The sequence below is a fragment of the Ascaphus truei genome, chromosome 15, assembly GCF_040206685.1.
Source record: "Ascaphus truei isolate aAscTru1 chromosome 15, aAscTru1.hap1, whole genome shotgun sequence".
Lineage (NCBI taxonomy): Eukaryota > Metazoa > Chordata > Amphibia > Anura > Ascaphidae > Ascaphus > Ascaphus truei.
In genome coordinates, this window is record NC_134497.1 from 5,511,988 (window position 1) to 5,531,213 (window position 19,226).

The 19,226-nt window shown below is 51.0% G+C and overlaps 1 protein-coding gene across 3 annotated transcripts in view; it reads left to right on the forward strand.

Annotated features, from left to right (window-relative positions):
• PHACTR3 (phosphatase and actin regulator 3) overlaps positions 1-19,226 on the forward strand; it is an 83,875-nt gene that overhangs the window by 14,481 nt on the left and 50,168 nt on the right. For 2 of the 3 annotated variants that reach the window (XM_075571349.1, XM_075571347.1), the window contains one exon: positions 4,170-4,352. The exons of the other annotated variant lie outside the window; for it this stretch is intronic. In XM_075571349.1, coding sequence (XP_075427464.1) covers positions 4,170-4,352 — 183 coding nt within the window. The remainder of the gene's footprint in view (positions 1-4,169; positions 4,353-19,226) is intronic. 3 annotated transcript variants of the gene reach the window in all.

Consider the following 19,226-nt stretch of genomic DNA (forward strand, 5'->3'; position numbering starts at 1 on the left):
AGGTGTGGGTCTTTGGTAGGCCACTGCAGGGGTAGCCAACTCCAGTCCTCAAGGGCCACCAACAGGCTAGGTTTTAATGATATGTAGAAAATAGCTGAAGCGCTCAAATGCAGGTATATTAATCCAAAGTAAGCCAAACCACTAAACCAGGGTACTAACAAATGACATAGTACCTAATGTGTAATAGTATGGGTACTATCCTCCTGAAGACAGGTGGTAGATGGTACAAGCCCACTTACCATCAGTCTCATTGGCAGGTTCCCCTGAAAAATATGCAAATACTCACATCCTGGTAGGGTAGGTAGGCAGGCTGTGCAGCTACTAAATGCAATACAGGGAAAAAGGAGACCAAAAGCGCACCAGCACAAACGGAGCAGGAAGGACCCAAAACGAAAAATAATTAAAAGGGCACATTAATGTGACAAAAGACCCATCCAACGCGTTTCAAACATCACAGCGTTCTTTTTCAAGGATAAAACACAATGTGATAACATCCATTATATACCCTCTTACGTGTGGGCCGTTTCACGCCAAAAATCGGAACCTGATGACGTCATGACGTTGCGCGCGTCATCGCGCATGCGCAGAGCGACTCAGTGCCGATCTAAGGGCAAAGGGAAGTCCCACAGGCAGTGTGGCCATTTTGGATAAGGGCAAGTATAGGAACACACTACAAATGCATTACTAAACATCCCTGCAAGACAGAAGTGTATTGCTACACACTGGGCATGCGCATTACGACAAAATGAAGCTATGCAAAGCTAAACTAACAATTATTAAGGAATACAAATATACCAAAAAGAAAAACATAAGAAAAGTAAATTAAAAGACTATTGTGTTACAACTTAAACTACATATGAGAAAAGTAAGAATAAAAAGAACATATAAACATAATTAAGGTTAAAAATGTACAAAAAGGTATAACTTTAAAACATATTGAAACATACATACTGCATAACACAGATTATGAACCTAAATCCCAGGAACCAGGGAAATACAACAATTATCATATATATATAGAATATTATCAACACAATACATCAAAGAATCGATTTAAACTAGAACTTTATGAAATTCATTTATAACATTTTCATAATAATGCTTGAGTTTCAAGGTAGGGAGGAACTAGTAATTTTTCCTTCCTGGGGATTGAATCAGTTAATTCTAAATCTAGAGGAGGTGATCACGTCAACTTTCTAGACCGTAGGGAGGCGTATTGGATCTTTACCCTCCAAACACGCTTCCCTATGGGCTTGAATATTGACTGGCAGCTAACACATTTCTTGTAAAAAAAATTACAATTGGTCAACTATATTGTAATTTAAGTTTATTAAGATCAGCTGACAATATTTCAGACATTAAATTTTGATCAAATATAACCCTTGAAAAAGAACGCTGTGACGTTCGAAACGCGTTGGATGGGTCTTTTGTCACATTAAAGTGCCCTTTTAATTGTTTTTCGTTTTGGGTCCTTTCTGCTCCGTTTGTGCTGGTGCGCTTTTGGTCTCCTTTTCCCCTAGGTATTAATGATATCCCTGCTTCAGCACAGGCGGTGCATTCGAAGGTAGTGCCACCTGTGCTGAAGCAGGGATATCCTTAAAATCTGACCTGTTGGTATTTCTTGAGGACTGCAGTTGTCCGCCCCTGCATTGCTATGTAAAGCTCTTTCACCAGCGCCTCAAACCTCACTCAGTGGAAAGGAGACTCAATTCTGACTTGGCCCATCCAAATCTCTCTTTTTGACTAAAACCTGTAAACCGCTAATGTGGAACTGAGGCCTTGGGAGCTATTACAGCTACAAATTAATAGTGAGCCCCACTATGCCCCACGTGCTAGCAGTACAATACTCGAGGATGCACAATCACATTTTATTGATACATTACACTGTCAGTACTCGCTACCATTAGAAGGATTCATTTAGTAGCATCTCTATAGCTGACATATTTCTCCTGCTAGCAGCTAATCCACCAGAAGGAGTTTACCCAGAACCCTCAGCGTGGGGAGTGAGGGCAGTTTTATAAATGAAGAAATAGATTCTCCATTTATTCTGTCTTTGCTTGGTATATGCTGCCCTCTGCTGGTAGAATGTGAGATGCAAATACATTTAATACATCTTGGGCAGTTGTTATTTTTTTTGGGGGGGGGTTGTGTTTTGTACAGGAAGATTGGTAAATAGGCCAGATTCATTAAACAATTAATCCATTAACCCCACATGCAACCCACTAAAATGAATGGTACTTTATAATTTATATATGACCCTTAGTGCTATATTCTATAAGCTCCGACATTGCTGGTCTGTGACAGGCCATACAAATCTGCCCTTCTGTGTACCCTCTTCAGTTATCTGTGATTTAATGCTGGCATCGTCCGCACCGACATGTTTTATGCAGCAGTACTACTATTCAATGTTTAAAGTACACATTATACTGTATCTATTCTATGTATCTTGTTGACACAGGTTTAGTTACGGGACATTATACGCTTTCAGATGACATTCTTGCTTTTCCTTCTATTACAGTGTTTTTCATCAGGGGTTCCTAGGAACCCTTGGACTCCACGGGCATCCCTAAAGGGTTCCCTACAATTTTCAGGTCATTTGAAAGTACAGTAGTACCAAATACTGAGAATTTACAATGTATCTGATCTCAGACACGCTATTAGAGAGGGTTGGGGTTCCTTACAATGCATCTGATCTCAGACACGCTATTAGAGAGGGATGGGGTTCCATACAATGCATCTGATCTCAGACACGCTATTAGAGAGGGTTGGGGTTCCTTATAATGCATCTGATCTCAGACGCGCTATTAGAGAGGGTTGGGGTTCCTTACAATGCATCTGATCTCAGGCGCATTATTAGAGAGGGTTGGGGTTCCTTACAATGCATCTGATCTCAGACGCGCTATTAGAGAGGGTTGGGGGTCCTTACAATGCACCTGATCCCAGACGCGCTATTAGAGAAGGTTGGGGTTCCTTACAATGCATCTGATCACAGACACGCTATTAGAGAGGGTTGGGGTTCCTCAGAATTTCACAATATAATTATAGGGTTCCTTATCAAATTAAAAAAAAAAAAAACACTGTTCTAGTCACAGTGCGTCTCTTCGACACTTTACTAGACCTAAAAGTTCTCAGCTGTACACAGATCCCTTCTCCGTGTTCATATCATGCTACCTCCCCCGTGACATCCTTTTGCACCACGTGTCACAGCCAAAGATATTAGTTTCACATAAAATGAGTAAGGAAGAACATTTGTGATGCACTGCTGGCTTCTCCGGCTGGAAAGGGGTTACAAATCTGAACGGCACTTACCCCCCCCCCCCCACCTCCCCTGTCATATTCACGTTTCACTGTTTATTTTGAACATTTTCATCAATTAGAAAGGTGAATGGGGAGGGATACAAAAAAAGGTAACAGGCCTGAGGAAAGGGAGGGTGAGCGGACATGCTACAGCTCATGTACATTTCTGTTTGAGCATGAACTTACATATTCACATAATCAAATTCCGGCATGTAGGGAATATTCCCAGAGGAGCCAAACTTCACAACGTTATCAAAAGACCACGTAACAGACGTACACAGTTACATATGTGGGACGTCCTGTAGGATTCTAGACTTCTTTTAATGTTTGTAAAATAATTGGCGGACGTTTCTTCCTTTTGCCAGAGCTTGGCCACGGGGCATCTGGTGGCCGATACCACGGGTGGTCATTATTTGGAAATGATTTGGGATTGTGTTTATAAAATAATGCTGTACATGGATGTCTGGAAACAGTTTCATGGGTCAGCTCTTCGATCAAATCAAAAATTCTGGGACCAAGTTTGGGACAAGACCGCCAGATATGTAACATTGTACCAACATCACCACATCCTCGCCAACATCTATTGTGACATTGTGGATATATACTTGTATGTAAGCTATCTGGTACTAGGTACTAATGGAAGAAGACATTATATGCATTCTCTTTTATATTAGTACAAAATTAGCTTTTTTTTGGGGGGGGGGGTGTTTTAAACCCTCGCGCTGCCAGATGTGTCTGCAATATATTGTAAAAGGGTGATGTACGCTTCAGCCCAATTAGCGGAAATAAGGAAAGGCAAATTGATTGCTGTGTAAAATGGGGCAGATGGGAATCTCAGGCACTAATGAAGATTAAATGACGTGATGTTTTAGATGCTGAATCCAAAGCAGGTACTGCTGATGATGTCACCAGAGAAAGCCACAGTGACCTTTCACCCCCCATGTGCCAGCCATGCCCCTCTGAAGAGATTCTCCAAGAAATGCCAGCAGCGGGCACAGTTAATGTCACCTCACTGGGTGAGGATTCGCAGCCAGAGCAGACAGAAGAGGAAGCAGGTATTACAGTGCGTAGAGGTTCTCAGCAGCTATGGGTGAGCTAGATTTCCAGCGGGTGTGTTATGGGTGCACACTCCCTATAAAACTGTGCCTGGGCTTCATTAAGTAGTCTCTTGGTTGTTCACCTGGTAGTTGGGTATCCTGTGACCTATGTTTCTAAATGTAGTAAGGTGTTAGGTTATTGCACACCTTGTGGGTGCCATTAGCTGATAACCTAGCACAGGAGTGGACAACTCCAGTCCTCAAGCGCCCCCAACCGGTCAGGTTTTTAGGATATCCCTGCTTCAGCACGTGGCTCAATTAGTGACTCAGTCATAAATGATGCTGAAGCAGGGATATCCTGAAAACCTGACCTGTTGGTGGCCCTTCAGGGCTGGAGTTGCCCCCCCCCTGACCTAGTTGATAAGTGCCCTGTTGCCCTAGCAGAAAGAGTAGAGCGTCCTGGTGGGTAATTGACATTGGGTTGCAAATTGCACAATACTGTTGTACAATTGGATATCTTCAGCATAGGTGGATCGATGTTCAGAATACCGGTCATCCAGCTAGTGGCTTAGGCCCAACTTTACTAAGTGGTGCTAAGCCATAATACACCAAGTGAATGGGCCGTAAAGTGCCTTGTAAGGCCACTATTTGTTTTATGGCCCAGTAGCATGTAGTAAATATGGCTCGAGCCCAGATCTACAAAAGGGCGCTAAGCGTTATCATGACTTGACTCCCATTCATGTGCTTAGCACCATGTTGTGGATTTGGGCCTTAGTGTAAACATTGCTTCCCTACTGTGTATCTTGCTCAACCCTTTCCAGTTCATTCTCATGTAGGCAGCATCACCCAATTCCTAGACAATGGGTGGACATTTCTACCCAAACTCCCGATGACATACTGTATCTATCCCTGGTCCAATTGCATTAGGGGCACACTACTGGGCTCAGAATAGTCCCTGGCCACTCTTGGAAGCTACTGCATACCCGTACCGAGACTGGTCTTTCTTGTGTCTCCAGCAGCATCGGGGTCAAATACAAACATACAACATCATTTGGTTATGTTCTAAAGCAGCAGTGGCCAACTCCAGTCCCCAAGGGCCACCAACAGGTCTGGCTTTAAGGATATCCCTGAGTGAGTACAGGTGGCTCAATCAAAATGACAGAGCCACTGATTGAGCCATCTGTGCTGAAGCAGGGATATCCTTAATACCTGGCCTGTTGGTGGCCCTTGACAACTGGTGTTGGCCAGCCCTGTTCTACAGGATTCCCCTTAAGCGATGCCGTTTCTCTTCTCCTCCCCTGAGGGTTTGTAATGTAGAGTTCCCCAGGCCAGCCGGGAACCCCATCTTATTCCTACTGAACGGCCTCATCATTCCAAATCTTAGCATTAAAGCAGCCACTGTTTCCATGAATGTTCAGAAGATGTTAGCACTGTGCAAACACACTTCTTCCAACTTAGCCGACATACGGTCCCTGCATTACTGTCGCTAAGCATTGTCCTCAATAACAAGAATTCATTGTTATATATCTCTGGCACAGTATAATGTGCAGGCACTGGGAAGGTCTGTCCCAAAGAACTCACAATCTAATTGTTGGTGCCTGTGTTACAAAGTGAGTTAAGTGACCTGGTAAAGCTCAATGTGACTCGGAAACGTTCTCCCACCTTCACGTAACGTGCCATCACCGCCATTACTGCCGTTTTCTCCCCAGCTTGACAGTCCTGTATACGTTTTATATTTAACTTGGAAAGTAAGGTGCTACGTATGTTTCTTCTGTATTTTTTTTAGGGGACATGATTGAAAACTGTACAGGTTACTGTTACATTTATTACATCTTGTAAAAGTTCAGGGGGCACAGCACGCTCGGCAAGACATTATAACACCGTAAAGCCAATTTTTGCCGCAAACCAACTTGCCACGAGTTTCTTTATTTCAGTAACGCGTCAGCAATCTGCTCTAAATCTCATTGCTTGCCTGGGGAAGCAGGACACGCTGAGAGCGTGTGTGCCGTCACATGTATCGGGATTATATTTACATATGGAGCCGACAATGATGTATGCCAGGGGAGCTCAACTTCAGTCCTCAAAACTCCCCAACAGGTCAGGTTTTCAGGATATCCCTGCGTCAGCATAGGTTGCTCAATTGGTCCCTGCGTCAGCATAGGTTGCTCAATCGGTCCTTGCTTCAGCACCGGTGGCTCAAACAGTGGCTCAGTCCACTGATTGAGCCACCGGTGCTGAAGATGGGATATCCTTAAAACCTGACCTGTTGGAGGGTCTTGAGAACTGGAGTTGAGCGCCCTAACACTTTATATTATATTGCAAAGTATCAGGGAAGAGAGATTGTGCGGTGTTTTCTTTTTGCAGACACTTTGATAATTCTCTTCCACGAGTATTTGATGGGTCATTTCTCAGCTGCTGTTCTCATGTATACCTGCTCCCCTCTTCCCTCAGGCTCTCATGTATACCTGCTCCCCTCTTCCCTCAGGCTCTAATGTATACCTGCTCCCCTCTTCCCTCAGGTTCTCATGTATACCTGCTCCCCTCTTTCCTCGGGTTCTCATGTATACCTGCTCCCCTCTTCCCTCAGGCTCTCATGTATACCTGCTCCCCTCTTCCCTCAGCCTCTAATGTATACCTGCTCCCCTCTTCCCTCAGGTTCTCATGTATACCTGCTCCCCTCTTTCCTCGGGTTCTCATGTATACCTGCTCCCCTCTTCCCTCAGGTTCTCATGTATACCTGCTCCCCTCTTCCCTCAGGTTCTCATGTATACCTGTTCCCCTCTTTCCTCGGGTTCTCATGTATACCTGCTCCCCTCTTCCCTCAGGTTCTCATGTATACCTGCTCCCCTCTTCCCTCAGGCTCTCATGTATACCTGCTCCCCTCTTCCCTCAGGCTCTCATGTATACCTGCTCCCCTCTTCCCTCAGGTTCTCATGTATACCTGCTCCCCTCTGGCTCTCATGTATACCTGCTCCCCTCTTCCCTCAGGCTCTCATGTATACCTGCTCCCCTCTTCCCTCAGGCTCTCATGTATACCTGCTCCCCTCTTCCCTCAGGTTCTCATGTATACCTGCTCCCCTCTTCCCTCAGGCTCTCATGTATACCTGCTCCCCTCTTCCCTCAGGTTCTCATGTATACCTGTTCCCCTCTTCCCTCAGACTCTCATGTATACCTGCTCCCCTCTTTCCTCAGACTCTCATGTATACCTGCTCCCCTCTTCCCTCAGGCTCTCATGTATACCTGCTCCCCTCTTTCCTCAGACTCTCATGTATACCTGCTCCCCTCTTTCCTCAGGCTCTCATGTATACCTGCTCCCCTCTTCCTTCAGGCTCTCATGTATACCTGCTCCCCTCTTCCCTCAGGCTCTCATGTATACCTGCTCCCCTCTTCCCTCGGGCTCTCATGTATACCTGCTCCCCTCTTCCCTCAGGCTCTCATGTATACCTGCTCCCCTCTTCCCTCAGGCTCTCATGTATACCTGCTCCCCTCTTCCCTCAGGCTCTCATGTATACCTGCTCCCCTCTTCCCTCAGGCTCTCATGTATACCTGCTCCCCTCTTCCCTCAGGCTCTCATGTATACCTGCTCCCCTCTTTCCTCAGGCTCTCATGTATACCTGCTCCCCTCTTCCCTCAGGCTCTCATGTATACCTGCTCCCCTCTTCCCTCAGGCTCTCATGTATTCCTGCTCCCCTCTTCCCTCGGGCTCTCATGTATACCTGCTCCCCTCTTCCCTCAGGCTCTCATGTATACCTGCTCCCCTCTTCCCTCAGGCTCTCATGTATACCTGCTCCCCTCTTCCCTCAGGCTCTCATGTATACCTGCTCCCCTCTTCCCTCAGGCTCTCATGTATACCTGTTCCCCTCTTCCCTCAGGCTCTCATGTATACCTGTTCCCCTCTTCCCTCAGGCTCTCATGTATACCTGCTCCCCTCTTCCCTCAGGCTCTCATGTATACCTGCTCCCCTCTTCCCTCAGGCTCTCATGTATACCTGTTCCCCTCTTCCCTCAGGCTCTTATGTATACCTGCTCCCCTCTTCCCTCGGGCTCTCATGTATACCTGTTCCCCTCTTCCCTCAGGCTCTCATGTATACCTGTTCCCCTCTTCCCTCAGGCTCTCATGTATACCTGCTCCCCTCTTCCCTCAGGCTCTCATGTATACCTGCTCCCCTCTTCCCTCAGGCTCTCATGTATACCTGCTCCCTTCTTCCCTCAGGCTCTCATGTATTCCTGCTCCCCTCTTCCCTCGGGCTCTCATGTATACCTGCTCCCCTCTTCACTCAGGCTCTCATGTATACCTGCTCCCCTCTTCCCTCAGGCTCTCATGTATACCTGCTCCCCTCTTCCCTCAGGCTCTCATGTATACCTGCTCCCCTCTTCCCTCAGGCTCTCATGTATACCTGCTCCCCTCTTCCCTCAGGTTCTCATGTATACCTGCTCCCCTCTTCCCTCGGGTTCTCATGTATACCTGCTCCCCTCTTCCCTCGGGTTCTCATGTATACCTGCTCCCCTCTTCCCTCAGGCTCTCATGTATACCTGCTCCCCTCTTCCCTCGGGTTCTCATGTATACCTGCTCCCCTCTTCCCTCAGGCTCTCATGTATACCTGCTCCCCTCTTCCCTCAGGCTCTCATGTATACCTGCTCCCCTCTTCCCTCAGGCTCTCATGTATACCTGCTCCCCTCTTCCCTCAGGCTCTCATGTATACCTGCTCCCCTCTTCCCTCAGGCTCTCATGTATACCTGCTCCCCTCTTCCCTCAGGTTCTCATGTATACCTGCTCCCCTCTTCCCTCAGGCTCTCATGTATACCTGCTCCCCTCTTTCCTCAGGCTCTCATGTATACCTGCTCCCCTCTTTCCTCAGGCTCTCATGTATACCTGCTCCCCTCTTCCCTCAGGTTCTCATGTATACCTGCTCCCCTCTTCCCTCAGGCTCTCATGTATACCTGCTCCCCTCTTCCCTCAGGTTCTCATGTATACCTGCTCCCCTCTTCCCTCAGGCTCTCATGTATACCTGCTCCCCTCTTCCCTCAGGCTCTCATGTATACCTGCTCCCCTCTTCCCTCAGGCTCTCATGTATACCTGCTCCCCTCTTCCCTCAGGCTCTCATGTATACCTGCTCCCCTCTTTCCTCAGGCTCTCATGTATACCTGCTCCCCTCTTCCTTCAGGCTCTCATGTATACCTGCTCCCCTCTTCCCTCAGGCTCTCATGTATACCTGCTCCCCTCTTCCCTCAGGCTCTCATGTATACCTGCTCCCCTCTTCGCTCAGGCTCTCATGTATACCTGCTCCCCTCTTCCCTCGGGCTCTCATGTATACCTGCTCCCCTCTTCCCTCAGGCTCTCATGTATACCTGCTCCCCTCTTCCCTCAGGCTCTCATGTATACCTGCTCCCCTCTTCCCTCGGGCTCTCATGTATACCTGCTCCCCTCTTCCCTCAGGCTCTCATGTATACCTGCTCCCCTCTTCCCTCGGGCTCTCATGTATACCTGCTCCCCTCTTCCCTCGGGCTCTCATGTATACCTGCTCCCCTCTTCCCTCGGGCTCTCATGTATACCTGCTCCCCTCTTTCCTCAGGCTCTCATGTATAGCTGCTCCCCTCTTCCCTCAGGCTCTCATGTATACCTGCTCCCCTCTTCCCTCGGGCTCTCATGTATACCTGCTCCCCTCTTCCCTCAGGTTCTCATGTATACCTGCTCCCCTCTTCCCTCAGGTTCTCATGTATACCTGTTCCCCTCTTTCCTCGGGTTCTCATGTATACCTGCTCCCCTCTTCCCTCAGGTTCTCATGTATACCTGCTCCCCTCTTCCCTCAGGCTCTCATGTATACCTGCTCCCCTCTTCCCTCAGGCTCTCATGTATACCTGCTACCCTCTTCCCTCAGGCTCTCATGTATACCTGCTCCCCTCTTCCCTCATGCTCTCATGTATACCTGCTCCCCTCTTCCCTCAGGCTCTCATGTATACCTGCTCCCCTCTTCCCTCAGGCTCTCATGTATACCTGCTCCCCTCTTCCCTCAGGTTCTCATGTATACCTGCTCCCCTCTTCCCTCAGGCTCTCATGTATAGCTGCTCCCCTCTTCCCTCGGGCTCTCATGTATTCCTGCTCCCCTCTTCCCTCAGGCTCTCATGTATAGCTGCTTCCCTCTTCCCTCGGGCTCTCATGTATTCCTGCTCCCCTCTTCCCTCAGGTTCTCATGTATACCTGCTCCCCTCTTTCCTCAGGCTCTCATGTATACCTGCTCCCCTCTTCCCTCAGGTTCTCATGTATACCTGCTCCCCTCTTTCCGCAGGCTCTCATGTATACCTGCTCCCCTCTTCCCTCAGGTTCTCATGTATACCTGTTCCCCTCTTCCCTCAGGCTCTCATGTATACCTGCTCCCCTCTTCCCTCAGGCTCTCATGTATACCTGCTCCCCTCTTCCCTCAGGCTCTCATGTATACCTGCTCCCCTCTTCCCTCAGGTTCTCATGTATACCTGCTCCCCTCTTCCCTCAGGCTCTCATGTATACCTGCTCCCCTCTTTCCTCAGGCTCTCATGTATACCTGCTCCCCTCTTTCCTCAGGCTCTCATGTATACCTGCTCCCCTCTTCCCTCAGGTTCTCATGTATACCTGCTCCCCTCTTCCCTCAGGCTCTCATGTATACCTGCTCCCCTCTTCCCTCAGGTTCTCATGTATACCTGCTCCCCTCTTCCCTCAGGCTCTCATGTATACCTGCTCCCCTCTTCCCTCAGGCTCTCATGTATACCTGCTCCCCTCTTCCCTCAGGCTCTCATGTATACCTGCTCCCCTCTTCCCTCAGGCTCTCATGTATACCTGCTCCCCTCTTTCCTCAGGCTCTCATGTATACCTGCTCCCCTCTTCCTTCAGGCTCTCATGTATACCTGCTCCCCTCTTCCCTCAGGCTCTCATGTATACCTGCTCCCCTCTTCCCTCAGGCTCTCATGTATACCTGCTCCCCTCTTCCCTCAGGCTCTCATGTATACCTGCTCCCCTCTTCCCTCGGGCTCTCATGTATACCTGCTCCCCTCTTCCCTCAGGCTCTCATGTATACCTGCTCCCCTCTTCCCTCAGGCTCTCATGTATACCTGCTCCCCTCTTCCCTCAGGCTCTCATGTATACCTGCTCCCCTCTTCCCTCGGGCTCTCATGTATACCTGCTCCCCTCTTCCCTCAGGTTCTCATGTATACCTGCTCCCCTCTTCCCTCGGGCTCTCATGTATACCTGCTCCCCTCTTCCCTCAGGCTCTCATGTATACCTGCTCCCCTCTTCCCTCGGGCTCTCATGTATACCTGCTCCCCTCTTCCCTCGGGCTCTCATGTATACCTGCTCCCCTCTTCCCTCGGGCTCTCATGTATACCTGCTCCCCTCTTCCCTCGGGCTCTCATGTATACCTGCTCCCCTTTTCCTCAGGCTCTCATGTATACCTGCTCCCCTCTTCCCTCAGGCTCTCATGTATACCTGCTCCCCTCTTCCCTCAGGCTCTCATGTATACCTGCTCCCCTCTTCCCTCAGGCTCTCATGTATACCTGCTCCCCTCTTCCCTCAGGCTCTCATGTATACCTGCTCCCCTCTTCCCTCAGGTTCTCATGTATACCTGTTCCCCTCTTCCCTCAGACTCTCATGTATACCTGCTCCCCTCTTTCCTCAGACTCTCATGTATACCTGCTCCCCTCTTCCCTCAGGCTCTCATGTATACCTGCTCCCCTCTTTCCTCAGACTCTCATGTATACCTGCTCCCCTCTTTCCTCAGGCTCTCATGTATACCTGCTCCCCTCTTCCTTCAGGCTCTCATGTATACCTGCTCCCCTCTTCCCTCAGGCTCTCATGTATACCTGCTCCCCTCTTCCCTCGGGCTCTCATGTATACCTGCTCCCCTCTTCCCTCAGGCTCTCATGTATACCTGCTCCCCTCTTCCCTCAGGCTCTCATGTATACCTGCTCCCCTCTTCCCTCAGGCTCTCATGTATACCTGCTCCCCTCTTCCCTCAGGCTCTCATGTATACCTGCTCCCCTCTTCCCTCAGGCTCTCATGTATACCTGCTCCCCTCTTTCCTCAGGCTCTCATGTATACCTGCTCCCCTCTTCCCTCAGGCTCTCATGTATACCTGCTCCCCTCTTCCCTCAGGCTCTCATGTATTCCTGCTCCCCTCTTCCCTCGGGCTCTCATGTATACCTGCTCCCCTCTTCCCTCAGGCTCTCATGTATACCTGCTCCCCTCTTCCCTCAGGCTCTCATGTATACCTGCTCCCCTCTTCCCTCAGGCTCTCATGTATACCTGCTCCCCTCTTCCCTCAGGCTCTCATGTATACCTGTTCCCCTCTTCCCTCAGGCTCTCATGTATACCTGTTCCCCTCTTCCCTCAGGCTCTCATGTATACCTGCTCCCCTCTTCCCTCAGGCTCTCATGTATACCTGCTCCCCTCTTCCCTCAGGCTCTCATGTATACCTGTTCCCCTCTTCCCTCAGGCTCTTATGTATACCTGCTCCCCTCTTCCCTCGGGCTCTCATGTATACCTGTTCCCCTCTTCCCTCAGGCTCTCATGTATACCTGTTCCCCTCTTCCCTCAGGCTCTCATGTATACCTGCTCCCCTCTTCCCTCAGGCTCTCATGTATACCTGCTCCCCTCTTCCCTCAGGCTCTCATGTATACCTGCTCCCTTCTTCCCTCAGGCTCTCATGTATTCCTGCTCCCCTCTTCCCTCGGGCTCTCATGTATACCTGCTCCCCTCTTCACTCAGGCTCTCATGTATACCTGCTCCCCTCTTCCCTCAGGCTCTCATGTATACCTGCTCCCCTCTTCCCTCAGGCTCTCATGTATACCTGCTCCCCTCTTCCCTCAGGCTCTCATGTATACCTGCTCCCCTCTTCCCTCAGGTTCTCATGTATACCTGCTCCCCTCTTCCCTCGGGTTCTCATGTATACCTGCTCCCCTCTTCCCTCGGGTTCTCATGTATACCTGCTCCCCTCTTCCCTCAGGCTCTCATGTATACCTGCTCCCCTCTTCCCTCGGGTTCTCATGTATACCTGCTCCCCTCTTCCCTCAGGCTCTCATGTATACCTGCTCCCCTCTTCCCTCAGGCTCTCATGTATACCTGCTCCCCTCTTCCCTCAGGCTCTCATGTATACCTGCTCCCCTCTTCCCTCAGGCTCTCATGTATACCTGCTCCCCTCTTCCCTCAGGCTCTCATGTATACCTGCTCCCCTCTTCCCTCAGGTTCTCATGTATACCTGCTCCCCTCTTCCCTCAGGCTCTCATGTATACCTGCTCCCCTCTTTCCTCAGGCTCTCATGTATACCTGCTCCCCTCTTTCCTCAGGCTCTCATGTATACCTGCTCCCCTCTTCCCTCAGGTTCTCATGTATACCTGCTCCCCTCTTCCCTCAGGCTCTCATGTATACCTGCTCCCCTCTTCCCTCAGGTTCTCATGTATACCTGCTCCCCTCTTCCCTCAGGCTCTCATGTATACCTGCTCCCCTCTTCCCTCAGGCTCTCATGTATACCTGCTCCCCTCTTCCCTCAGGCTCTCATGTATACCTGCTCCCCTCTTCCCTCAGGCTCTCATGTATACCTGCTCCCCTCTTTCCTCAGGCTCTCATGTATACCTGCTCCCCTCTTCCTTCAGGCTCTCATGTATACCTGCTCCCCTCTTCCCTCAGGCTCTCATGTATACCTGCTCCCCTCTTCCCTCAGGCTCTCATGTATACCTGCTCCCCTCTTCGCTCAGGCTCTCATGTATACCTGCTCCCCTCTTCCCTCGGGCTCTCATGTATACCTGCTCCCCTCTTCCCTCAGGCTCTCATGTATACCTGCTCCCCTCTTCCCTCAGGCTCTCATGTATACCTGCTCCCCTCTTCCCTCGGGCTCTCATGTATACCTGCTCCCCTCTTCCCTCAGGCTCTCATGTATACCTGCTCCCCTCTTCCCTCGGGCTCTCATGTATACCTGCTCCCCTCTTCCCTCGGGCTCTCATGTATACCTGCTCCCCTCTTCCCTCAGGCTCTCATGTATACCTGCTCCCCTCTTCCCTCAGGCTCTCATGTATACCTGCTCCCCTCTTCCCTCAGGCTCTCATGTATACCTGTTCCCCTCTTCCCTCAGGCTCTCATGTATACCTGTTCCCCTCTTCCCTCAGGCTCTCATGTATACCTGCTCCCCTCTTCCCTCAGGCTCTCATGTATACCTGCTCCCCTCTTCCCTCAGGCTCTCATGTATACCTGTTCCCCTCTTCCCTCAGGCTCTTATGTATACCTGCTCCCCTCTTCCCTCGGGCTCTCATGTATACCTGTTCCCCTCTTCCCTCAGGCTCTCATGTATACCTGTTCCCCTCTTCCCTCAGGCTCTCATGTATACCTGCTCCCCTCTTCCCTCAGGCTCTCATGTATACCTGCTCCCCTCTTCCCTCAGGCTCTCATGTATACCTGCTCCCTTCTTCCCTCAGGCTCTCATGTATTCCTGCTCCCCTCTTCCCTCGGGCTCTCATGTATACCTGCTCCCCTCTTCACTCAGGCTCTCATGTATACCTGCTCCCCTCTTCCCTCAGGCTCTCATGTATACCTGCTCCCCTCTTCCCTCAGGCTCTCATGTATACCTGCTCCCCTCTTCCCTCAGGCTCTCATGTATACCTGCTCCCCTCTTCCCTCAGGTTCTCATGTATACCTGCTCCCCTCTTCCCTCGGGTTCTCATGTATACCTGCTCCCCTCTTCCCTCGGGTTCTCATGTATACCTGCTCCCCTCTTCCCTCAGGCTCTCATGTATACCTGCTCCCCTCTTCCCTCGGGTTCTCATGTATACCTGCTCCCCTCTTCCCTCAGGCTCTCATGTATACCTGCTCCCCTCTTCCCTCAGGCTCTCATGTATACCTGCTCCCCTCTTCCCTCAGGCTCTCATGTATACCTGCTCCCCTCTTCCCTCAGGCTCTCATGTATACCTGCTCCCCTCTTCCCTCAGGCTCTCATGTATACCTGCTCCCCTCTTCCCTCAGGTTCTCATGTATACCTGCTCCCCTCTTCCCTCAGGCTCTCATGTATACCTGCTCCCCTCTTTCCTCAGGCTCTCATGTATACCTGCTCCCCTCTTTCCTCAGGCTCTCATGTATACCTGCTCCCCTCTTCCCTCAGGTTCTCATGTATACCTGCTCCCCTCTTCCCTCAGGCTCTCATGTATACCTGCTCCCCTCTTCCCTCAGGTTCTCATGTATACCTGCTCCCCTCTTCCCTCAGGCTCTCATGTATACCTGCTCCCCTCTTCCCTCAGGCTCTCATGTATACCTGCTCCCCTCTTCCCTCAGGCTCTCATGTATACCTGCTCCCCTCTTCCCTCAGGCTCTCATGTATACCTGCTCCCCTCTTTCCTCAGGCTCTCATGTATACCTGCTCCCCTCTTCCTTCAGGCTCTCATGTATACCTGCTCCCCTCTTCCCTCAGGCTCTCATGTATACCTGCTCCCCTCTTCCCTCAGGCTCTCATGTATACCTGCTCCCCTCTTCGCTCAGGCTCTCATGTATACCTGCTCCCCTCTTCCCTCGGGCTCTCATGTATACCTGCTCCCCTCTTCCCTCAGGCTCTCATGTATACCTGCTCCCCTCTTCCCTCAGGCTCTCATGTATACCTGCTCCCCTCTTCCCTCGGGCTCTCATGTATACCTGCTCCCCTCTTCCCTCAGGCTCTCATGTATACCTGCTCCCCTCTTCCCTCGGGCTCTCATGTATACCTGCTCCCCTCTTCCCTCGGGCTCTCATGTATACCTGCTCCCCTCTTCCCTCGGGCTCTCATGTATACCTGCTCCCCTCTTTCCTCAGGCTCTCATGTATAGCTGCTCCCCTCTTCCCTCAGGCTCTCATGTATACCTGCTCCCCTCTTCCCTCGGGCTCTCATGTATACCTGCTCCCCTCTTCCCTCAGGTTCTCATGTATACCTGCTCCCCTCTTCCCTCAGGTTCTCATGTATACCTGTTCCCCTCTTTCCTCGGGTTCTCATGTATACCTGCTCCCCTCTTCCCTCAGGTTCTCATGTATACCTGCTCCCCTCTTCCCTCAGGCTCTCATGTATACCTGCTCCCCTCTTCCCTCAGGCTCTCATGTATACCTGCTACCCTCTTCCCTCAGGCTCTCATGTATACCTGCTCCCCTCTTCCCTCATGCTCTCATGTATACCTGCTCCCCTCTTCCCTCAGGCTCTCATGTATACCTGCTCCCCTCTTCCCTCAGGCTCTCATGTATACCTGCTCCCCTCTTCCCTCAGGTTCTCATGTATACCTGCTCCCCTCTTCCCTCAGGCTCTCATGTATAGCTGCTCCCCTCTTCCCTCGGGCTCTCATGTATTCCTGCTCCCCTCTTCCCTCAGGCTCTCATGTATAGCTGCTTCCCTCTTCCCTCGGGCTCTCATGTATTCCTGCTCCCCTCTTCCCTCAGGTTCTCATGTATACCTGCTCCCCTCTTTCCTCAGGCTCTCATGTATACCTGCTCCCCTCTTCCCTCAGGTTCTCATGTATACCTGCTCCCCTCTTTCCGCAGGCTCTCATGTATACCTGCTCCCCTCTTCCCTCAGGTTCTCATGTATACCTGTTCCCCTCTTCCCTCAGGCTCTCATGTATACCTGCTCCCCTCTTCCCTCAGGCTCTCATGTATACCTGCTCCCCTCTTCCCTCAGGCTCTCATGTATACCTGCTCCCCTCTTCCCTCAGGTTCTCATGTATACCTGCTCCCCTCTTCCCTCAGGCTCTCATGTATACCTGCTCCCCTCTTTCCTCAGGCTCTCATGTATACCTGCTCCCCTCTTTCCTCAGGCTCTCATGTATACCTGCTCCCCTCTTCCCTCAGGTTCTCATGTATACCTGCTCCCCTCTTCCCTCAGGCTCTCATGTATACCTGCTCCCCTCTTCCCTCAGGTTCTCATGTATACCTGCTCCCCTCTTCCCTCAGGCTCTCATGTATACCTGCTCCCCTCTTCCCTCAGGCTCTCATGTATACCTGCTCCCCTCTTCCCTCAGGCTCTCATGTATACCTGCTCCCCTCTTCCCTCAGGCTCTCATGTATACCTGCTCCCCTCTTTCCTCAGGCTCTCATGTATACCTGCTCCCCTCTTCCTTCAGGCTCTCATGTATACCTGCTCCCCTCTTCCCTCAGGCTCTCATGTATACCTGCTCCCCTCTTCCCTCAGGCTCTCATGTATACCTGCTCCCCTCTTCCCTCAGGCTCTCATGTATACCTGCTCCCCTCTTCCCTCGGGCTCTCATGTATACCTGCTCCCCTCTTCCCTCAGGCTCTCATGTATACCTGCTCCCCTCTTCCCTCAGGCTCTCATGTATACCTGCTCCCCTCTTCCCTCAGGCTCTCATGTATACCTGCTCCCCTCTTCCCTCGGGCTCTCATGTATACCTGCTCCCCTCTTCCCTCAGGTTCTCATGTATACCTGCTCCCCTCTTCCCTCGGGCTCTCATGTATACCTGCTCCCCTCTTCCCTCAGGCTCTCATGTATACCTGCTCCCCTCTTCCCTCGGGCTCTCATGTATACCTGCTCCCCTCTTCCCTCGGGCTCTCATGTATACCTGCTCCCCTCTTCCCTCGGGCTCTCATGTATACCTGCTCCCCTCTTCCCTCGGGCTCTCATGTATACCTGCTCCCCTTTTCCTCAGGCTCTCATGTATACCTGCTCCCCTCTTCCCTCAGGCTCTCATGTATACCTGCTCCCCTCTTCCCTCAGGCTCTCATGTATACCTGCTCCCCTCTTCCCTCAGGCTCTCATGTATACCTGCTCCCCTCTTCCCTCGGGCTCTCATGTATACCTGCTCCCCTCTTCCCTCAGGCTCTCATGTATACCTGCTCCCCTCTTCCCTCAGACTCTCATGTATACCTGCTCCCCTCTTCCCTCAGGCTCTCATGTATACCTGCTCCCCTCTTCCCTCGGGCTCTCATGTATACCTGCTCCCCTCTTCCCTCGGGCTCATGTATACCTGCTCCCCTCTTCCCTCAGGCTCTCATGTATACCTGCTCCCCTCTTCCCTCAGGCTCTCATGTATACCTGCTCCCCTCTTCCCTCAGGCTCTCATGTATACCTGCTCCCCTCTTCCCTCGGGCTCTCATGTATACCTGCTCCCCTCTTCCCTCGGGCTCATGTATACCTGCTCCCCTCTTCCCTCAGGCTCTCATGTATTCCTGCTCCCCTCTTTCCTCAGGCTCTCATGTATACCTGCTCCCCTCTTCCCTCAGGCTCTCATGTATACCTGCTCCCCTCTTCCCTCAGGCTCTCGTGTATACCTGCTCCCCTCTTCCCTCAGGCTCTCATGTATACCTGCTCCCCTATTTCCTCAGACTCTCATGTATACCTGCTCCCCTCTTTCCTCAGGCTCTCATGTATACCTGCTCCCCTCTTCCTTCAGGCTCTCATGTATACCTGCTCCGCTCTTCCCTCAGGCTCTCATGTATACCTGCTAACCTCTTCCCTCAGGCTCTCATGTATACCTTCTCCCCTCTTCCCTCAGGCTCTCATGTATACCTGCTCCCCTCTTCCCTCAGGCTCTCATGTATACCTGTTCCCCTCTTCCCTCAGGCTCTCATGTATACCTGTTCCCCTCTTCCCTCAGGCTCTCATGTATACCTGCTCCCCTCTTCCCTCAGGCTCTCATGTATACCTGCTCCCCTCTTCCCTCAGGCTCTCATGTATACCTGTTCCCCTCTTCCCTCAGGCTCTCATGTATACCTGCTAACCTCTTCCCTCAGGCTCTCATGTATACCTGCTCCACTCTTCCCTCAGGCTCTCATGTATACCTGTTCCCCTCTTCCCTCAGGCTCTCATGTATACCTGCTCCCCTATTCCCTCAGGCTCTCATGTATACCTGTTCCCCTCTTCCCTCAGGCTCTCATGTATACCTGCTAACCTCTTCCCTCAGGCTCTCATGT